The 21,783-nt window shown below is 37.7% G+C and overlaps 2 protein-coding genes across 4 annotated transcripts in view; one reads left to right on the top strand and one right to left on the bottom strand.

Moving 5' to 3' along the window:
* The first annotated feature begins 6,855 nt into the window (after positions 1–6,855).
* casp3a (caspase 3, apoptosis-related cysteine peptidase a) lies at positions 6,856–16,021 on the top strand. The gene is made up of 7 exons (XM_048197464.1): positions 6,856–7,009; positions 7,525–7,736; positions 8,031–8,170; positions 12,668–12,796; positions 12,995–13,170; positions 13,258–13,375; positions 14,734–16,021. Exons 2-7 carry the CDS (start codon positions 7,693–7,695, stop codon positions 14,961–14,963), a joined length of 837 nt encoding a protein of 278 aa, XP_048053421.1. The 5' UTR covers positions 6,856–7,009; positions 7,525–7,692; the 3' UTR covers positions 14,964–16,021.
* A 3,337-nt stretch (positions 16,022–19,358) lies between these two features.
* acsl1a (acyl-CoA synthetase long chain family member 1a) overlaps positions 19,359–21,783 on the bottom strand; it is a 38,076-nt gene continuing 35,651 nt past the window's right edge. For all 3 annotated transcript variants that reach the window (XM_048197466.1, XM_048197467.1, XM_048197468.1), the window contains exon 21: positions 19,359–20,349. In XM_048197466.1, the coding sequence (XP_048053423.1) occupies positions 20,209–20,349 (141 nt within the window). In that variant the 3' untranslated portion in view covers positions 19,359–20,208. The remainder of the gene's footprint in view (positions 20,350–21,783) is intronic.

Here is a 21,783-nt window from a genome sequence, read left to right on the forward strand (position 1 = left end):
AGATGCTCTTGTCCGCTTCTACACTTTCACTCCAACACTTGTCAAAGATAGATGTTGGCAAAACAAAAGAGTACAAGAACTGAGAGCAAAATTACTGAAAAACACCTGACCTGAGGACCATGTTTGTTAAAAAAATTTAATTGCATGCAAGTTAATCGATAAAAAGCATTGGTTTGTTGTAATTTTAAGTTATAAAGATAATAACCGAGCGGTTTAAACAACCATGAATTAAAATGTATATTTATTTCACTGTTTTAAAGTATCTTCAGTTTTATTTGAATGAAACACACATCTTTCACACACGTTATGTCAGTGTGGCAGTGTTTTGTTCCTTAGGGCATTAGGCAAATGTATAATAACAATAAACACTTAAAAAAGACTAGACAACTGCATATAGAAAATATAAAACTGTATTTTCACTTTATGCATCTGCCTTTGGCACATTAATACAACACAAGTTAACTTCAACTTCATTGTTATGATTATCTCTTTTTCTTCCTTTGACAGACTGCCACTAGGCATATCACTTATTGTAAATAATAATAAGTTAATTCATTATATAATTAATTAATACATTTAATGAATGTTATAAATCTAAGGCAACTGCCTTCTGAAGCTTCTGGGTGTAATTAACTCATCTCTTCTTTTCACAATCTCTTTCTCTCACAGAGTTTCACAGATAGTTCACCGTTGCACACAAACAGCCTTTCAAAATTATACTTTTTTTTTTTTTTTTTTTTTTTTTAATAACGTCTTACCGCCATCAAAGATGTGTATCCAACAAATTGAGCATATCAAACATGCCCACCTGTTTCACAGAAACAGAACCCTTCAGCCTTTTAAATGAGCATGATGAGCTCATCACAGCCCTCCTCGCATGACAGTGGTGGGCAATAAAGGATCATTTATGCTCATCATTTAAGTGTGGGCTCACTTCAGGACAGTGGGAAATAGCAGAGGCCCCACAAGGAGCCCCATTTCCTGCTAGGCACCAGCAGGAAGAGCCTGTGCCTGCCAGGTCCCCTGCGGGAGCACCCATGCCAGATGGGTCCCCACAAGGAACACCTGTACCTGACAGGCCCCCATTCAGGGGAAAACTGAGAATCTCTAAAAAAAAAATGAGACAGCATCAGACAAGGGATGTCATCTTGACACTCTTGCCCTTAAGGCCCCCCAAGGGACCACCTTTCAGGTGTTTAAACAAATGGATGTTATTGTCTCAATGTTTTATTTAGACAGGGAGGTGGTGGGAAATAATGGAGGTAGAGGATCGTTTACGTTCAACACCTGAGTGTGGGCTCACTTCAGGCCAGTGAGGAATAGCAGAGGCCCCACAAAGAGCTCCAGTTCCTGCTAGGTACCAGAAGGGAGAGCCTGTGCCTGCCAGGTCCCATGTGGGAGAACCAATGCTAGATGGGTCCTTACAGGGATCACATGTACCTGCCAGGCATCCATTCAGGGGAAAACTGAGAATCCCTAAAAAATTGAGACAGCATCAGTCAAGGGATGTCATCTTGACACCCTTGCCCTTAAGGCCCCCCAAGGGACCACCTTTCAAGTATTTAAGCAAATGGATGCTATTGTCTTAATGTTTTATTTAGACAGGGCAGTGGTGGGCAATAATGGAGGTAGAGGATCGTTTATGCTTATCATTTGAGTGTGGGCTCACTTCAGGCCAGTGGGGAACAGTAGAGGCCCCACAAAAAGACCCAGTTCCTGCTAGGTACCAGCAGGGAGAACCTGTGCCTGCCAGGTCTCCTGCGGGAGCACCCATGCCAGACGGGTCCCCACAGGGAGCACCTGCCAGGCCCCCATTCAAGGAAAAACTGAGATATCCCTAAAAAATGAGACAGCATCAGACAAGGGATGTCATCTTGACACCCTTGCCCTTTAAGGCCCCCCAAGGGACCACCTACGCTTACCAATACACCAAAAGGAGCACCAGTGGCCACGACATCCCCAGAGGAAGGACCAGTGCCCGCCTCATCCTCAGACTGAATGAACAATGCAGTGTTTACTCAAAGAGCTCATCTGAGCACAATGTAGGTAAACTCAACCAAGAAATTCAGGTTTGTGTTTACAAAGCCTCGTATGTTTAATTTGCTGATTTGGAATGGGACGTTCCTTACATCCCGGTTGCAATGTAATCTGCAGAAAAAATCTCCACCTCTTTTTTTTTTTTAATGAGTTGTGGCTCAGCATCCTGTCAACCCTAAGACTGGTCTTTTGCCCTTTTTAATGACGGAGACAAAGACAAATGTCCCTATTTAAGGCATTGTGCTTTCAAGCTATAAGCAATGGTTTCATTAAAATAACAATTACACAGACTTTTCTTATTGTCACTACTCACATAAATGATGTTTAAGCTGAATGCTTTCTTGGCTCAGTCATAGCAGCATTAGTACATGGAAATGGGTTAAAATAAGGCTTGAAACTTCAAACAAATTATCAGTGGAAAAAGTGCTGGTTGATCTGTGCAGGCTATGAAGTCCCAGCGGGTGCAGCTCATGAGAGAGATGAAGGAAGCTGCTTTTGCCAGTCTCAGGGCTTCAGTAACAGAGAGCAGGGCAGTCTCAGTTAAGTGGTCACTCTTGAAGCCAGATTGGTTGTTGTCCAGGAGGTTTTTCTGTAAGAGATGAGTAGACAGTTGGTTGAAAACAACTCTCGCAAGTGTCTTTGCAATTAATGGAAGAAGGGATACCGGTCTGTAATTTTCTAAAAGTGCTGGATTTAGAGATTTAGAGCTGGTTTCTTAAGCATTGGGGTTATCCTAGCCTGCTTAAATGCTATGGGAATTGTACCAATGTGAGAAGAAGTGTCAATAATGTGAATACGTGCAGGTACAATAAGAAGAGATGGCCTGAAGATGTTACCCGATGCTACACTGAAACATCATCCCGAGACAGTAGGACTAAACAATATGACCTGTAAATATGCTTGACTGTTAAAGGTGGGATATTGTTTCTTAATGAAAGAGTGCTCTGACATAAAATAACTGTTGAAATGAAAGTTATTTTATGTAACAGATTTCTGCTCATTGTAAATCAGATACAGAAATTAGCACAGTAGCAGTACATTTATTTGAATGTGTTAATGAGAGCAATTGCATGTGTGATTTAGTCATACCGTCTCTCTATTAATTATGAAACTGTGGGTAAGCACTTACTTCAAAAGTAGAAAAATATATGCTATAACTTGAGTTTCTAAGCTACTTTAGTGATAAATCACAGGACAGCTTTGACGAGTTTCTGTGCTCCTCTCTGTGCAGCCACTGTCTGTATGAGTGTTCATGCACCACAATGCATCAACTCAAGTAGCTCAATTTAATGATACACATCCGATGGTCTGAAATCGCTTGAATTTCCAAACTGGAAAGCCTTAAAACACATACAGTTGACAAAGTTTAGTGAAGACGCATGTGATCTCACTTCAGGGCTCGCCGCTCTGTGTTGTCTGTGTTGCATTTGAGCTCGCCTCCAGGATGCTTCCATGCCACTGACTGGACGGAGTGAAGTCACGTGACTACACACGAGGTAGTATGATTTTAAGGGGAAAGTATTAACAGGATTAAAAAAGAAACGAAATAACCGACATGGGAAAATTACGTCGGTTAGAGGTTCTGAATTTCAGTTTTGATTACTTTTCGATTAATCGTCCTGCCCTACGAGACATCACCAAAAAATGTCAAATACATAGGATCAAGAATTCAAAACAAATTAATAGCATGCTGTGAAGCTGAGATTCAAGAGAACATAGTTAAGGAAATTAAAAAGCCAGGTTTTTCACAGTCCTTGCTGATGAAACAGTGGATGTGAGCAGGACCAAACAACTGTCTGTCTGCATTTGCTACATAAACCATAACAATGAAGCCGAAATATGCGAAGAGTTCTTGGGTTTCTGTCCCCTTGTCAAACAAGATGCTGCATCTATTACAGAATAGTATGTCACAGTTGGAGAAGTGGGGTCTGGAGATTGAATATCCCAGAGGGCAGGGCTATGATTGAGCCAGAACAATGAGTAGACATGTGAATGGAGTACGACAATGCATCAGAGAGCTTCAGCCCCATTCACACATTGCCGAAGACTCAATCTATTCTACCCTTTTTATTGACCATGTGTCAAGCCAAGTAAGCAACAGGTTTGTGGAAAACTCTGAGCCAGCAATGCTTGCTGCATACCTAATACATTCAGCTTTGTCCAGACAAAAAAAGTAAGAAATGATGGTGTCATGATACAGAGAAGACCTCCTTCAGCCAGATTCCACTGACCAGGAGATTCACAGATGGAAGGTAAAGAACCAACTTCAAACAGTACTGGCATCAACAGCAAAAGAAACACAGGATCACATAGACATGCATCTACCCCATCATCCACTGTATCTACCTCACTCTACCAGTGACCACCTGTTCATGTGAGAGGTCGTTCTCTGCAGTGAGGTGGCTGAAAACCTGGCTACAATCCAGCATGGGAAATGACAGGCTATCAGGAATTGCAATAATGCATGTACATAAAAACAGAGCAGTGGATCCTTAAAAAGTTCTCAAGCACTGGGATGCCTCTGGACTAGAGGTCTGCTACAAGACCTGAGCCCATTGGGTCCCGAAGAACTTGCGAGTTTTGGGTCGGGTTAAGGTTTCATGAAGGGTCGGGTTTGTAACCAAGTAAATCTATATGGGCTTTATAAGGTTTGCGTGCCATCTGCTGTGTTGTGCTCGAGTTTTGGGAGCACATTTACAGTGGGTACGGAAAGTATTCAGACCCCCTTAAATTTTTCACTCTTTGTTATATTGCAGCCATTTGCTAAAATCATTTAAGTTCATTTTTTTTCCTCATTAATGTACACACAGCACCCCATATTGACAGAAAAACACAGAATTGTTGACATTTTTGCAGATTTATTAAAAAAGAAAAACTGAAATATCACATGGTCCTAAGTATTCAGACCCTTTGCTGTGACACTCATATATTTAACTCAGGTGCTGTCCATTTCTTCTGATCATCCTTGAGATGGTTCTACACCTTCATTTGAGTCCAGCTGTGTTTGATTATACTGATTCGGACTTGATTAGGAAAGCCACACACCTGTCTATATAAGACCTTACAGCTTACAGTGCATGTCAGAGCAAATGAGAATCATGAGGTCAAAGGAACTGCCTGAAGAGCTCAGAGACAGTATTGTGGCAAGGCACAGATCTGGCCAAGGTTACAAAAAAATTTCTGCTGCACTTAAGGTTCCTAAAAGCACAGTGGCCTCCATAATCCTTAAATGGAAGACGTTTGGGACGACCAGAACCTTCTTAGAGCTGGCCATCCGGCCAAACTGAGCTATCGTGGGAGAAGAGCCTTGGTGAGAGAGGTAAAGAAGAACCCAAAGATCACTGTGGCTGAGCTCCAGAGATGCAGTCGGGAGATGGGAGAAAGTTGTAGAAAGTCAACCATCACTGCAGCCCTCTACCAGTCGGGGCTTTATGGCAGAGTGGCCCAACGGAAGCCTCTCCTCAGTGCAAGACACATGAAAGCCCGCATGGAGTTTGCCAAGATGCTGAGAAATAAGATTCTCTGGTCTGATGAGACCAAGATAGAACTTTTCGGCCTTAAAAAAAAAAAAAAGCGGTATGTGTGGAGAAAACCAGGCACTGCTCATCACCTGTCCAATACAGTCCCAACAGTGAAGCATGGTGGTGGCAGCATCATGCTGTGGCAGTGTTTTTCAGCTGCAGGGACAGGACGACTGGTTGCAATCGAGGGAAAGATGAATGCGGCCAAGTACAGGGATATCCTGGACGAAAACTTTCTCAGTGCTCAAGACCTCAGACTGGGCCGAAGGTTTACCTTCCAACAAGACAATGACCCTAAGCACACAGCTAAAATAACAAAGGAGTGGCTTCACAACAACTCCGTGACTGTTCTTGAATGGCCCAGCCAAAGCCCTGACTTAAACCTAATTGAGCATCTCTGAAGAGACCTAAAAATGGCTGTCCACCAACGTTTACCATCCAACCTGACAGAACTGGAGAGGATCTGCAAGGAGGAATGGCAGAGGATCCCCAAATCCAGGTGTGAAAAACTTGTTGCATCTTTCCCAAAAAGACTCATGGCTGTATTAGATCAAAAGGGTGCTTCTACTAAATACTGAGCAAAGGGTCTGAATACTTAGGACCATGTGATATTTCAGTTTTTCTTTTTTTAAAAATCTTCAAAAATGTCAACAATTCTGTGTTTTTCTGTCAATATGGGGTGCTGTGTGTACATTAATGAGGAAAAACAAAGGAACTTAAATGATTTTAGCAAATGGCTGCAATATAACAAAGAGTGAAAAATTTAAGGGGGTCTGAATACTTTCCGTACCCACTGTAGATATTAACAGAACAGTTTTGCGCATACGCTCCCACTGGCATGCTCTTTCAATCACAAAACGCAGAACCACAACCACAATGCAATGTACACTGTGCAGGAATGATTTTTTTCCCCCAAAATAACCAAGGCTAAACAAATGGCAGGGGTATAAGACAGGGATTTTGAGCTTAACATTCACTTTCCTGCAGGGTTTTGCTCCAACCCTAATCAAACCCTAATTTCATCAAGGTTGGAGCTAAAAAAGTAGAAAAGCTAGCAAGATAGATAATGTTTAGAATTAGTGTTATAATTAAATTATTTATTTCCAAGTTATGAGCATTATACTATTGGCCTTAAACTCCAATACGTAGTATAGCAAGACTATATTTTAGGACATAACTGATAAAGGCCTAAATGTGTAACTGAGCTGGCTCTTACCTCAGAGGCTCCTGTTCATGTGGCAGAATGTGTGTGTATAGAAGCCATCTATCCAGCAGAGGGCGATATTGTAGCGCAATAGCCAAGCGCAAGGGCTTCGCGGTAGTGTAGTTCCACCAATCCCGTAGAGATAGAGGTGAAGCATAAGCACACTTCCTGGATGCGGAGTAACCGCTTTGTCGTCGGAATTTTGTTCATTATAAGCTGTCAATTACAGGGCATTCTCCGATATTTGGTAAGCATCTACTATATTGTTTCCCAAAAGTAAAGTTTTAGGCGTTGTGTTTTTGTTAGTCTTTACTTGTAATCCGTTTACACGCACAAAAGCAGACAAAGAAACGCCATGCATACGGATGGATAATTGTATTATTATTATTACATATATTGAATAGACTCACTGCATTCCATTAAAATACTTGTGCACTAGAGTAGTTAATTTAATAGGCAATCATTCTTTGCCATAATATATTATTTCTCAAATGTATTTTTGTTTTTTGTGCATTAGTAGGGCAAGCGGAACTTGACCTTCTTTACAAAAGCTGTGTCTTAAAACATTCACACCTTGATCGCGTTGTTTGGCACTTTGTCAACGTGCACGTTTACTCAAAACGCTGTCAAGGAAGACAGCTCGCTTGGTTTTGACACAGCCATTATGTTAATGTATTTGACCTTGCTTCCTAGTTGATTTGCATGTGTAAATTGTTAATAAAGTACACAATCCCACGCCTTATTTCTATTTTTTCTTTGCAGCTTCCCATTGGCTGGCCGTGCGAGTCAAGAGACAACAAAGAAATTACATCCGGCAAGACAGTGCAGTGATCTGTCTGCTGAGAGACCAGTTACACTTATAACAGCTTTTCCTGGTGAAGAAGAAACCTTTTTTATTTATCTTTAAGAGTGATCGTTAAACGTTTGGAGATGAACGGAGACTGCGTGGACGCGCGGCGCGGGGATACAACAGTGTAAGATGATCATGACTACTGTTTCTATGCAGCTTTCAGAAGTGATTGACAGTTCAAAAACAGTATTGATTTCTCTAACACTTGCTTTTTTGGTTGCCATAGTGTTTAAATGGTTTGATTCTGCTGGTTTATTTTAGCATTTAGGCTTAATAACGTGAAGAGATGTATTAATGTGTATTATTAATTTATTATTATTATTATTATTATGTTAAATCCATTCATTTCTATGAACATTTATATTAACTGCAGTAAACTTTAATCTAAATTATTCATGCATGTAATCTGTTTGTCCAGTGCTGGTTCTGATGGGGCATCTGGACTGCAGCCCATGCAGGTGGATGCTATGCCTCAGTCACACTTCAGATACAGCCTAAACTACCCCAACATTGGGCACTGCATCATCATCAACAACAAAAACTTTGATCGCAGTACAGGTAACACTTGTTTTGTGCTGTTGAAGGTGTCATTCGTCTTGTTTTTATGAAAGTTGTCAATTTGAATGCTCATCAAACTCAGATCATTGTTGAAATGCATTTATCTTTTCATCTTTGTTCCTTATGAACGGAACGGTGAACAAATTTAGTTCTTTAATTTTTATATTAAAACTATGACTGATGATACAGATGAAGATGATTTATTAATGTTATGGCCTATACATACAGTAAACAATATAAATAAATAAATAAAATAATAATAAATTAATTAAATATGTACATGTAGGCTAATATACATGTAATAAAAATATGTAAGTGTAATCCTTACAAGAACCCCAAATGAATATCTGTCTTAAATACTTTCATACTTTTTCATAAACCTTGTACCTCCAAAAACACTACTTTTCAGGAAAAGGAAAAAATACCATATTTTTTACACAATTAAACACTACTGTCAAAGTAGATATTGTGGCTTTATATGTGGTCAAACACTTGCACATGTCATATTTTTACCATTTTACCAGAATCAAGCTCAAATGGAGTTAGGAGCAGCAACATTTGTTTTCATCAACTTACAGGTTATAAAGTTAACTTTAGCTATGTGGGCACTTTTTTCTGTCATTTGGCCAAAATCTTGTGTTATTAAAGACAAAGTGCTATGCACAGGCTATTTAAGACAGTACTGGCTATGTCTCAATGACAAATGGTATACTCTTCTCTGTTTCTCAAGTATATAAAACATTAGCCTTTATATAGAGAGTGTTTCTTGAGTAAAGAAAGCGCTATACTTACTCAAAGTCAAAGAACCAGTTCTTTATTTACCCTTGTATTGCAAGCAAGCAGAGAGGGTCCAAACTGTGTGCAGCACTTAAATCACAATAGAGTGTAACAGTAGGGGTTCAGAAGTAAAAAGCTATGAGGTTGTTAATCCACGGTATTTGCTTTTGCTGAAGCTGTCCACCATCAACCGTGGAATTCCTGGTGAAAAATACATTACCCATGATGCTGTACAGAAAATTACCCACCAATCAGAGAGTCAAAAAAAACCCCAAAATGCTCCAAAATAACTCTTTAGCTCTGCCTACTCCCATGAAGCACTGCAAATGACGTAATCGCTCTCAAAATACCGCATAATTAAATAAAAAATGACAGAGAAATATAAAACACATGGTATAAAAACAATATATTTGTTTATTGCAAAATATGCATATAATGACTATGCTGACAATGACTTAACGGTTTTAGTGAGGGAAAATAACTACAATCCCATGAATCATTGCAAACATCATAATTACATTAAAAATTATATATATAATATGCATATTTTGCAATAAACGTTAAATATATTGTTTTTATACAATGTGTTTTATATTTCTGTCATTTTTAATTAAATTATGCTGTTCGCAGTGATTCATGGGATTGTAGTTCTTTCCCCTCACTAAAACCGTTAAGTCATTGTCAGTCTTATCCCTTTATCTTTTTGTCCGTTTTTCAAGAACTTTTGCTTCAAATCAAAGTTTGTAGTGTTGTGATTCACCTTGTAGATGGTTGGCTTGGTTCATGGCTTATGTAAGTAATAGTCAAGTCAAGTCACCTTTATTTATATAGCGCTTTTTACAATGCAGATTGTGTCAAACCAGCTTTACAGTGATAACTGGTATATAATTTGGCTGCACAGCAGCTCTTAAAGAATAGTGTCAATGCAGGCAGATCAAAAGCACTGTTGAATAAATGTCAAGAATACTGTTGAATATCAAATATCAAGTGTCCCCAACTAAGCAAGCCAAAGGCGACAGCGGCAAGGAACCCAAACTCCAACAGGTGACATCAGGTGGCAAACAGGTGGCAAATAGGTGTCATTACACCAATAGGTAATAAGCCTTATTACCTTATTGCTTTTATAAAACGGTTACCACACAATACAAATATTAAAGCCAAAAATATGTATCAATGCAATTTTCATCAAGTAAACTTTCACTAAAAGCTTTTCTTCCGCCTGAAAAAATAGTCCCTGACCGTGAACAGCAACAGAAGTTACATCATTACATCATTAGATGGTGGCAAAGACTGTTTTTATGAGTGTGTCAGTCAGTATCGAAGACTTTTACATTGAAAAGACTGAATTGTTGTGAACACGGAACAAGACGCAACTGACAAATGCTTTGACTAGCACTGTCAGTCACGGGAAAACCCTTAACCAGTGGTGTAGTCTACGTGATACGCAGGTATACGCCATATTCCCACTAGGAAAGGTCAAGGATTTCCATATACCTACTTAAAAAAGTGTGAGAATACGTAACTATCCCATAAACCGCAATAAGCTTTGTACTTTGTTGCTTTTGACATGAAACAACGTTTCATATTTCAAATTCTGCCCATTTTACTACGAAGTAAATAAGCATAAATACCGTTTTGGCGCTCTTTAATGTGGCGTGACAGATCGCTGTAGCGCAGCTCAGTTCAAGAGAAGTGGCAACCTGAAGCGCAGTGAACTGATCCTCTCCTGCGCTTTAATACCAGTTACAGCACGAAATAAACATGAATGAACATCTGCAGATATGTTGAAAGATAAAGTACAACTTACCAAAATCCGTATCATGTCTTGTATAATCGCTCAATCAGTGTTTCAACCGCGGAAAGACGTTAACAATGTCACGTAACGTCACATTTACCTCAGAACAAACATATTCGGTGACCATAAACTCGTTAGTCAGCTAGAAAAAATTAACTCTAGAGAGGCGCATTTAGCTAAGTATATGCACCATATTACATATTAATTATAATTTTTAATATCCTTCGATAGCCCTTATAATGTTTGAACAAATCTGTCAGATTCAAATTGACAGCCACCATTTAAATGTTTATATTTCAAAAAACGATTTCGAGTAGAAATAATTTTTAAGTTAGTGGGGCTATTATAACTATTATTATTTTCTTAATATAAAAATTTCTCTCCAGCTGTAAATGTCATTGGCTGTTAAAATCTTGTGTTGCTTATAATAAATTGACATGTTGATAACACACCCATAAGCAGTCATTCAGAATGCTCTCAATTACATGTAGATTAGAAGGAAAATACTAACTCACTCACTCGATCTCTTTCTCACAACACTCTTCTACATAATACAGTAAGCTTCAATGAACAATATCAACTGAGAACAAACAGTTTACGTTGCGAAGAGTGGTTACTAGGGGTGTTGTGTAGTGACCCAACGGTTCTGTGTATCACTTTTTTTTTATAGTGAATAAAACACAGCTATTGACCAGTCAGAATCAAGGACAGGAACTAACCGTTTTATTTAAAAATATATATAAATATATTATAAAATCCCTATGGAAACTACGAGTGGTGGAGTTATGCTAGCTTTTACTGACAGTTGAGGATTCAGTGAAGTTACAAGGTTTAGTCACAAGCTCTTTTTAATACTTTTCATTGGTTAGATATTAGCAAAATCCACAGACAGACATAAAGGGTGACCAGTACTAATGATTTAATATTTATTTTTATTTTTTTTTTAAAAAGGACAAAAAATGGAGATACGAGGTTTCTGGCCAACAGCGGAATTATGGTGGCCATACTGTGATTCACTAATATCAATAATCAATATGTTATGAATATATTGTGCATCTCTAGTCTTAAAGGGATAGTCCACCCAAAAATGAAAATTTGATGTTCATCTGCTTACCCCCAGCGCATCCAAGATGTAGGTGACTTTATTTCTTCAGTAGAACACAAATGATGATTTTTAACTACAACCGTTGCCGTCTGTCAGTCAGATAATGCGAGTGAATGGGAACACAATCTATAAGAGTCAATAAAACTTGCTTAGACAAATCCAAATTAAACCCTGCGGCTCGTGACGACACATTGATGTCCCAAGACATGAAACGATCGGTTTGTGCGAGAAACCAAACAGTATTTATATAATGTTTTACCTCTAATACACCACTATGTCCAACTGCGTTCATCACTCGGTTAGTAAGGTCTGATCGTGCTCTGACAGCGGCAGTGATGTCTAGCACTCATTGAAGTATATGCGCGAGACATCACTGTCGCTGTCAGAGCACGATCAGACCTTACTAACCGAGTGATGAACGCAGTTGTACATAGTGGTGTATTAGAGGTAAAAAAAATATATAAATACTGTTCGGTTTCTCGCACAAACCGATCGTTTCGTGTCTTAGGACATCAATGTGCCGTCACGAGCCACAGGGTTTAATTTGGATTTGTCTGTGAATGTTTATTTGACTCTTATAGATTGTGTTCCCATCCACTCCCATTATAAGACTGACAGACGGCAACAGTTGCAGTTAAAAATCATAATTTGTGTTCTACTGAAGAAACAAAGTCACCTACATCTTGGATGCGCTGGGGGTAAGCAGATAAACATCAAATTTTCATTTTTGGGTGAACTATCCCTTTAAACCTTTTTAAGTGATTTTATTTTTATCTGCTAAATGTAATAGTGATGGTTACCTGTTCTTCACCTCCTACAGGCATGAACCAACGCAATGGCACTGATGTAGATGCAGGAAACGTAATGAATGTTTTTCGAAAGCTTGGATATACTGTGAGAGTTTACAATGACCAGACAGTAGCACAGATTAAACAGGTTTTAACAGCAGGTATGATGTTTTTATATTACACTCAGTCTGCACAAACCTTAAATGAATTCTTATATTCTGTCTCTCAACTCTGTTTAAATTTCACATTAACTTGAATCAGCTGCAGATACCCAAATGTTATGTTATTTGATACTGTTTTTTTAAAAACAATTTTAATTGTAACCAATTGTAACACGGCTGTTTGTTGTTCTCTCACAGTTGCCCATGACGACCACAGTCGCTGTGCTTCATTTGTGTGTGTGATGCTCAGTCATGGAGATGAGGGGGTGTTTTTTGGCACTGATACTTCTGTGGAATTAAAGACCTTAACTAGCCTGTTCAGAGGAGACCGCTGCCCATCACTAGTGGGAAAGCCTAAACTTTTCTTCATACAGGTACATCCTGAATCTCTGCTGTCATCTTGTGTGTGTGTTCTGGGTTGATGTTTATAATGAGCTGGCATTCCATTCTTGATTATCTAGGCTTGTAGAGGTACAGAGCTGGATCCTGGTGTGGAGCCTGACAGCCATAACATCTCAGATGGTCCAGTGAGGATCCCTGTGGAGGCAGACTTCCTCTATGCGTACTCTACTGTACCAGGTGCAGACACACAAAGCACACAAACATTTCATCTGAGTATCAGATAAAATATTCACAAACAAAATGTATGTTCACTACCAAATCAGCATATTAGAATGATTTCTGAAGCATTATGTGGCATTGAATGCTGTAGTAATTGCTGCTGAAAATAAGCTTTAAATCAGATGGCATGCAGTTTAACATATAAAACAGTAATTTTAAATTGTAATATTTGCACAATATTCTGTATTTTTGTTAAATAAATGCAGTCTTGGTGATCTTATAAGAGTTTTCTTGCCTACAGTTGCACATGCACACATGAAAACTAATAATAGTATTTCTTATTATTTTTAGGGCTCTCAGTTAAAGTGTTAATTCACCCAAAAATGAAAATTCTGTCATTAATTACTCACCCTCATGTCGTTCCACACCCGTAATACCTTTGTTCATCTTCAGAACACAAATTAAGATATTTTTCTTAAAATCCGATGGCTCAGTGAGGCCTGCATTGCCAGCAAGATAATTAACACTTTTAATGCCCAGAAAGCTACTAAAGACATTTAAAAAAAAAAAAAAAAATTCATGTGACTACAGTGGTTCAACCTTAATGTAATGAAGCGATGAGAATACTTTTTGTGCGCCAAAAAACGCCAAAAAAACGACTTTATGACAATATCTAGTGATGGGCGATTTCAAAACACTGCTTTATGAAGCTTTTCAAATCTTTTGTTTCGAATCAGTGGTTCGGATTGTCAAAGTCACGTGATTTCAGTAAACGAGGCTCCGTTACGTGATGAGTATTTCAAAATTTCAATGGTTCACCACTGGGGGCGTGACTTTGGCAGTTTGATACATGCTCCGAACCACTGATTCGAAACAAAAGATTCGTAAAGCTTCGAAGCTTCATGAAGCAGTGTTTTGAAATCGCTCATCACTAGATATTGTTGAATAAAGTCATTATTTTGGGGTTTTTTGGCGCACAAAAAGTATTCTCGTAGCTTCTTAAGGTTGAACCACTGTAGTCACATGAACTGTTTTAAATACGTCTTTAGTAGCTTTCTGGGCATCTGAAAGTGTTAATTATCTTGCTGGCAATGGAGGCCTCACTGAGCCATCAGATTTTATCAAAAATATCTTCATTTGTGTTCCGAAGATGAACGAAGGTCTTACGGGTGTGGAACGACATGAGGGTGAGTAATTAATGACAGAATTTTCATTTTTGGGTGAACTAACCCTTTATTTAGAAATTCTAATATAATTAATTGCATAATATGCTGGTTAATCGAATCTCAAGTAGGCATATATCAGTATTTATTTAGAAAAGCCTCTAAATGAAGATAATTTGTAATGTTTCCTAATGAATTTCTTTCCTCTTCCAGGTTACTACTCCTGGAGAAACACTATGACCGGTTCATGGTTCATTCAGTCTCTTTGTGAAATGATAGCAAAATATGGCAACCAACTAGAGCTCATGCAGATCATGACTAGAGTCAACCATAAAGTGGCGTTCGATTTTGAGTCGACCTCCAATATGCCTGGCTTTGATTCTAAGAAACAAATCCCCTGCATTGTCTCAATGCTCACCAAAGAGATGTACTTCACTGGTTAAAGGTACAAGGGAACTTTTAGAGCTTCTCCAGCTTTTCTCTGTAAATGTCTCAGGTGTAGGATATAGATTTAGGGGTTTAGTTTAAAAGACCCTCATTTCACAAGGAAACTTTTCAGAGGAATTTTTTTTTTTTAAATCCACTTATTTACTATAAGCATTAGCTGGACATGCCCAATTTGGGATTTCCCTGTCTCAGGACTGTGATTGTAAATGTATTATTGGCATTTAATGTGTTGTTTATGAAAGTAGATGCTCACTTTTATCCCCTCTTGTGACCATATACCATTATGCTAATCACTTGCCTCTTGCCTCTGGTTTTCTAATCAAAATATAATAATAATAATAAAAAAAACAATTACTAGTGGAAAGTCATGTTGGGATAAACTTGATAAACTTTAATATGTTATTGCACTAGTTTGACTAAATGGGAATCATAGGTGGGTGTTAAATCAGTTAAAGCAATGGATGGTGAGATCCGAGATTCCTCTTAATCAAAGGGAAACCAGTGTGCCTATTTAAATGTGAAAAACAAAGAACAACAATCAGAACTATTCCAGGTGCTTCTCAGTGAACTATGTTAACAGATGTTGATAAAACATCTGAAATGCCATGTGTAATTTTCCACGGAGACACGATAAATGCATTATTTATAGACACACTTTGTTAAATCAGGTTAAGCTGTGGACAGTATCAGTGACATCTGGTCCTCTGTCACAGAAAAATGTGTACATTTTGGTCTCAAAGTTGAAGTCTGCAGGCCAAACAACTGTCAATACCATCACTGTAAGTGCATAAATGTCATCACACTTTTTGTGGTAATGGTCAACATCCTATACTACCATAGTGCTATACATCCTATACTACTTCATTAGAATATAACCTGGATTGTATCATTCAGTATGATTCTGAACATAAGCACATGCATGTAGCATCAGTCACCTGAAAAAAAAACAACAACACTCATGTAGAATTCATGCATGCATCGTGTATGTTTATTTTCTAATGTATGAATGTATGCTTTTTCTGTGTGTAATTAAACAGCTCTGTAGTGCACTGGATGATTGGTCAATGTATTTCATTGAGATCCTGAGAGGTGGTGTTACCAATGTTTCAAAATGATTTATTATTGAGCTGGCATTTTTGAAAACATTTTAAAATGTTATATTAATCAACCGATTGTTGGAAACTATAGAGATGTCGGTAGCACTTTATTTTACAGTACGTGTACTTTCCTGGTACATATGTAGTAATTATGTTGTACATACAGGTAAAAGAGTGGTAACACAAGGTACTTACCTGACATGTATGTACATGGAAACTAATAAAAACACTGCTGTACTTTCCAGTGGTACATACATGGCAATTACTTTGTACCTATAGACAAGTGTTGGGTAATAACAGGTGCTTACTTATAGTGTCCGTATATGGTAACTAACAGACACATTACTGTACTTACTAACGGTATGTACATGGTAACTACATAGTAATTACGGACAAAAACTTACACATTAACTAACTGGCATATTCACTAGTACATGCATTGTAAGTACATGTATATTGGACTGTAAAATAAAGTGCACCCTTGTACATAATCATTACATAGGAATTACCCGCTCTTACCAGGTGTAACTTACACATTAAAGGTGCCCTAGAATTAAAAATTGAATTTATATTGGCATAGTTAAAGAGTTCAGTACATGGAAAAGACATACAGTGAGTTTCAAACTCCATTGTTTCCTCCTCCTTATATAAATCTCATTTGTTTAAAAGACCTCCGGAAAACAGGCGAATCTCAACATAACACAGACTGTTACGTAACGTAACGTGTGTACGCCCCCAATATTTGCATATGCCAGCCCATGATTGAGGCATAACACAAGGGCAGTTAGTATTACACAAGGGCAGAACGTCTGGATGTGCACAGCTGAATCAGACTAGGTAAGCAAGCAAGGAAAACAGCGAAAAATGGCAGATGGAGCAATAATAACTGACATGATCCATGATAACATGATATTTTAGTGATATTTGTAAACTGTCTTTCTAAATGTTTCGTTAGCATGTTGCTAATGTACTGTTAAATGTGGTTAAAGTTACCATCGTTTCTTACTGTATTCACGGAGACAAGAGCTGTCGTTATTTTCATTATTAAACACTTGCAGTCTGTATAATGCATAAACACAACTTCATTCTTTATAAATCTCTCCAACAGTGTGTAATGTTAACCAGTTAGCCACAGAGCATAGCCTCAAACTCATTCAATATCAAAAACACCCAAATAAATACAATACTCACACAATCCGACGCATGCATTCAGTATGCATGACGAACACTTTGTAAAGATCCATTTTGAGGGTTATATTAGCTGTGTAAACTTTGTTTATGCTGTGATAGAGTCGAGAGCTCGGGAGGGGGCGGAGAGCGCGCGATTTAAAGGGGCCGCAACCTGAAATCGGCTCGTTTGTAATTATGCCCCAAAATAGGCAGTTAAAAAAATTTATTAAAAAAAATCTATGGGGTATTTTGAGCTGAAACTTCACAGACACATTCAGGGGACACCTTAGACTTATATTACATCTTTTTAAAAAAAAGTTCTAGGGCACCTTTAACTAACTGGTATATTCACTATACATTCAGAGTAAGTACATGGAAATAGGACTGTAAAATAAAGTGCATCCTTGTACATAATCATTACATATGAATTACCAGCTCTTACCAGTGGTACCTTTTTTAGTAGTCTTAAAACTAAAGTCATCTATTTTTTTCTTCAAGACTGGTACTAACTTTGTAAAGTCAGTTACATAAAAAGGTAAATCAGTCTAATCAGAAAAGTAAGACTGATTAGCCCTAACTAAGTGATAGTTGGTCAAACTAGATCTTAAGTCACAGTCTTAACTTAGAGGCTAAGTTTATGCAACCGGCCACAGGTGTAACTTACACATTAACTATTTGGTATATTCACTAGTACGTTCATAGTAAGTACATGGAAATAGGACTGTAAAATAAAGTGCACCCATAAACATTACATATGAATTACCAGCTCTTTAACCTTTGTAATAATAAGCTTAAACATATTAAGTAGTAATTTAGAATTAACAGTGCATAAAACACTAAATAATGTACATACATACATAGTGCAGCAAAACAATTACTTTATTTATTGTTTTTTAAATGGCATCAGTAAGAAAACACTATTTGGTAAGCCTCTGTTTTGTACTGTTGTTAACATGCACACATGCAAGTAAGTGTTCGTTATGCGTGTCCACACTTGTCCGTGAGTACAACATAGTTGTACCATTGGAAAGTACAGCAGTGTTTCTTATTAGTTTCCATGTACATATCAGGTAAGTACCTTGTGTTACCACACTTTTACCTGTACGTACATCATAATTACTATATATGTACCAGGAAAGTACACGTACTGTAAAATAAAGTGCTACCGAGATGTCTGTCCGAAGAACAATATGGTGGGGTGTTTGTTGGCTCTTATTACCATTTTTAATATTTCTATAGGTTGCGAAAAACTGCTTCCAGTATCTACATAGTAGTGTGTAGGACACTGCCAGTGAAACCAGTTTCTTGAATTACAAGAAGGGTGTTTGCATTTAGAAAGTTTGTTCAGGTGTATCAATCACCTTAAGCACAGGTAAGAGTAAGTGACAACAGAAATGTAAACTAAAAAGGAGTTTCTCATCCATCCATTCATTCAACCATATGCCTTATTGGCTTTTCAGTTTCATTTGTGAAAGTAATTAGCCATTTGCCTTGGACTCTTAGTATCAGGCCATAGAGTAGTCCTTTATGGTACACTTTATATTGTTACCATGGGATCTTTCCCCGCACATTATTTGTGTAATATAAAATAGCACCAATGAAAGATTTTTTTAAAGAAAATATTTACGATTCAAGTATTGTTTGTCTTTTCAAAAGTACAGTGTTAATATATCATGTTTCCTTGAATTCATATCAGGTCGCATTAGACTTTTGCACTGTCCGTCATTTTGATAGAGAGGATAGTAAAAATTCCGTCATAATCAATTACCCGTCATTTTCATTTTTAGATAAAAAAAAAAAAAAAAAAGAATCTACAATGCTTAATATTGATTGATATTATTAACGCTGTCGAGTAAATGAACGGCCAAAATGCGTTTTTCATTTTAGTTGAAAAGTGTTGTGTAAATGGCCCCTAAAATCATTCCCACTCTTCGAACATGAAATGTAGTTGTGCTTTAATAATTATATTACAACAAACACCTGCAAATAGATGTAATATAATAATATACTGGTGTTTGATGAATAATTCCCAATGATCTCATATTTTCTAAATACAGGTACTGAGGTCAGTATCAGAATTAAAGAATAGGAACTAAGTTAATGAATGAACAAACCTAAACACTATTAAAAGTCAAATGCCATCAATTTATTTCTGTCTTCAACACCCACATGCTACAAATAAACCTTTGCACAATTTACATGAACCAGAATACATTAAAGATATACATACATAAATAGATAACCTATATACAAGCTTTAATCTCCAGGAGAGAGGCACATTTGAGATGGATCGAGATTTCAAAGGACTGTTAGTGGAATCTGAGTATCGGCAAGAACCAGTTTGATGTCATTCTACTGTCAGTAATTTCAGTGGAACTCATTTATTCAGATATGGAAATATGAATCTGTGTCAAACACACGGTTTATCATAAAAGCACTGTGACTTACAATAAAGACCATACATTTAAATAGTAAACATTGTTAAATGTCCATTTACATAAGTTTATTGGAAAGCACTATAATTTTAAATGATAATTTTTATAATTTTGCCATACGAGTATCAGCCTGTCATTTTGTTTTAAATGATCTTGCGTGTCTGTTCAGATTATTAGACTCAAGGCATTAACTGGCCTAAGGCATTGGGGTGGTTCACTTCCAGTTTTCAAGATGAATAGCAGGGCTCATGAAATGTCTGGTATGTGTTTCGCTGGTGGGGCTGTACTTCACCTCTTTTGAGAGACAGTGGCACCTCCAAGTGGTAGAAATTACAGAAGTACTTCAATTAAGCTTTAGTGAGCCAAAGAGCATCAACAGCCACAATGGTCCTTCTCTCTCACCATGTGAGTGATGCAACAACACGTCAGAACTGCAGTACCTCTTTCATAATCGTCAACACATTGCAAGCGTTCATGTTTAGGGGTGTTCAAATTCAGTCACTTTTGGTGTAGATGGGGTCTATTTGTCTCTTAGTTGTTCACATTTTGATTTTGGCATAGAGCTGGTCAATCTGCTCTCTGAAGTGGCTTCTCAGCTCAGTTCTCTTTGCTTTCAGCGTTGGTGTGAGGAGTCCATTCTGAACAGAGAACATTTCCATGTGCAGGGCAATGTCTCTCACCTACAAACACACAGATTAGATAAAAGAATACACAGTCATTCTTGTATAGGGATGGTCAACCTTTTCTGACCCAGGAACCCCTATCTAAACTCTCAGCCAACCAGTATAAAAATGCTTAATTTTCACAGTAAAATAAATATAACATGAATCATTTCAATAATAGCATTATTATATTATTATTAATAGTTATTATGAATAATCATTCTTATTAAATAATCTAATAATAATTAAATAATAATTTTATAAAAACGAATGTTAATAATATATAATATAGCTTATATATATATATATATATATATATATATATATATATATATATATATATATATATATATATATATATATAAAATATTAATAATCAATTAAAAATCAGCCACGTCATCAAAGAGCGCTTGGGGAGTTTGATCGACAAGCGATCTAACCAATCAGAACGCCGCATCCGCCATTTTGTCCGACAAAGCAGTCAGGAGTTAGAAGATTAACCTCGGTGGAGTTAAACCTGAAAAATTTTGCATATTGACGTCTTTCCGCGTTTGAAACAACATTCATTCTCATGTTCATTCATGTTTATTTGATGCTATAAATGGACTAGTAGGAAGAGATGATCGGTTCACGATCCTCTTTCTTGAGCTGAGGCGCTACAGCAATCTGTCACGATCATGGTCACAACCCATTAAAGAGCCACAAAACGGTTTTTATTGTTTGAATTTTTTTAATAACTACACAGTTTGAAAGCTGGGACTTTGTTTAATATCATAAGTAACCTGCTCTGTCTCGTCTGTCGATGTGTTGTCGGTTTCCTCTTTGCTCGGCGATGTATTTTCCACTGTGTGTGGCATGACAGCGCCACGGCTTGTCGGACAAAGCAACAGTAACTAAGGGGGGCGGGTCTTTGCGAAAGGTCAATTAGTTTACAACAATGATGGCTGTTGAAGAACTGAGATGTGTAGATTCCGCCATCGCGTCCGTTATGGAAGATATCGACAGCGCATTCATTTTAAAAAAGGAACAGAGGACCGCGATCAAGGCATTTGTCGATGGGAAAGATGTCTTTGCCGTCCTTCCTACGGGATTCGGCAAAAGTTTGATTTATCAGCTGGCCCCGATGGTCGCTAAGAAGAGTTCTGTTGACAACTATGCGTCGCTCAACATACGTCACTTACTCTGTAGCTCTGATTGGTTGTAGGTCTATCCAATTGAGGTCTTTCCTGGATCGGTTGAAATACGCTCCCATAATCAAAGCCCAATGGAGAAGTATCAGACTCATATTCGAACTAGAATTGAGTATGACCACGTCAGGCTAGGGGTTCACAGACCCTGGTCGAAAATCCTTGCGCTAGTATTTTTACATTTCGACAGTAAAATAAATAACTGATAAACTGTGTAAAAATTTGATTAATGGTAGTGTTGAAGTTTTCCTGATTTGTGTTTGTT

Source organism: Megalobrama amblycephala, linkage group LG7 (genome assembly GCF_018812025.1).
Source record: "Megalobrama amblycephala isolate DHTTF-2021 linkage group LG7, ASM1881202v1, whole genome shotgun sequence".
NCBI classification, from domain to species: domain Eukaryota; kingdom Metazoa; phylum Chordata; class Actinopteri; order Cypriniformes; family Xenocyprididae; genus Megalobrama; species Megalobrama amblycephala.

What these genes read in the sequence shown, in the direction of transcription:
- casp3a (XM_048197464.1), top strand. Translation starts at nt 7,693, where the DNA reads ATGAACGGAGACTGCGTGGACGCGCGGCGCGGGGATACAACAGT. An exon ending in TAAACAGGTTTTAACAGCAG is followed by an intron (nt 12,797 to 12,994) that starts GTATGATGTTTT and finishes GTTCTCTCACAG; the next exon opens with TTGCCCATGACGACCACAGT. An exon ending in CTAAACTTTTCTTCATACAG is followed by an intron (nt 13,171 to 13,257) that starts GTACATCCTGAA and finishes TTGATTATCTAG; the next exon opens with GCTTGTAGAGGTACAGAGCT.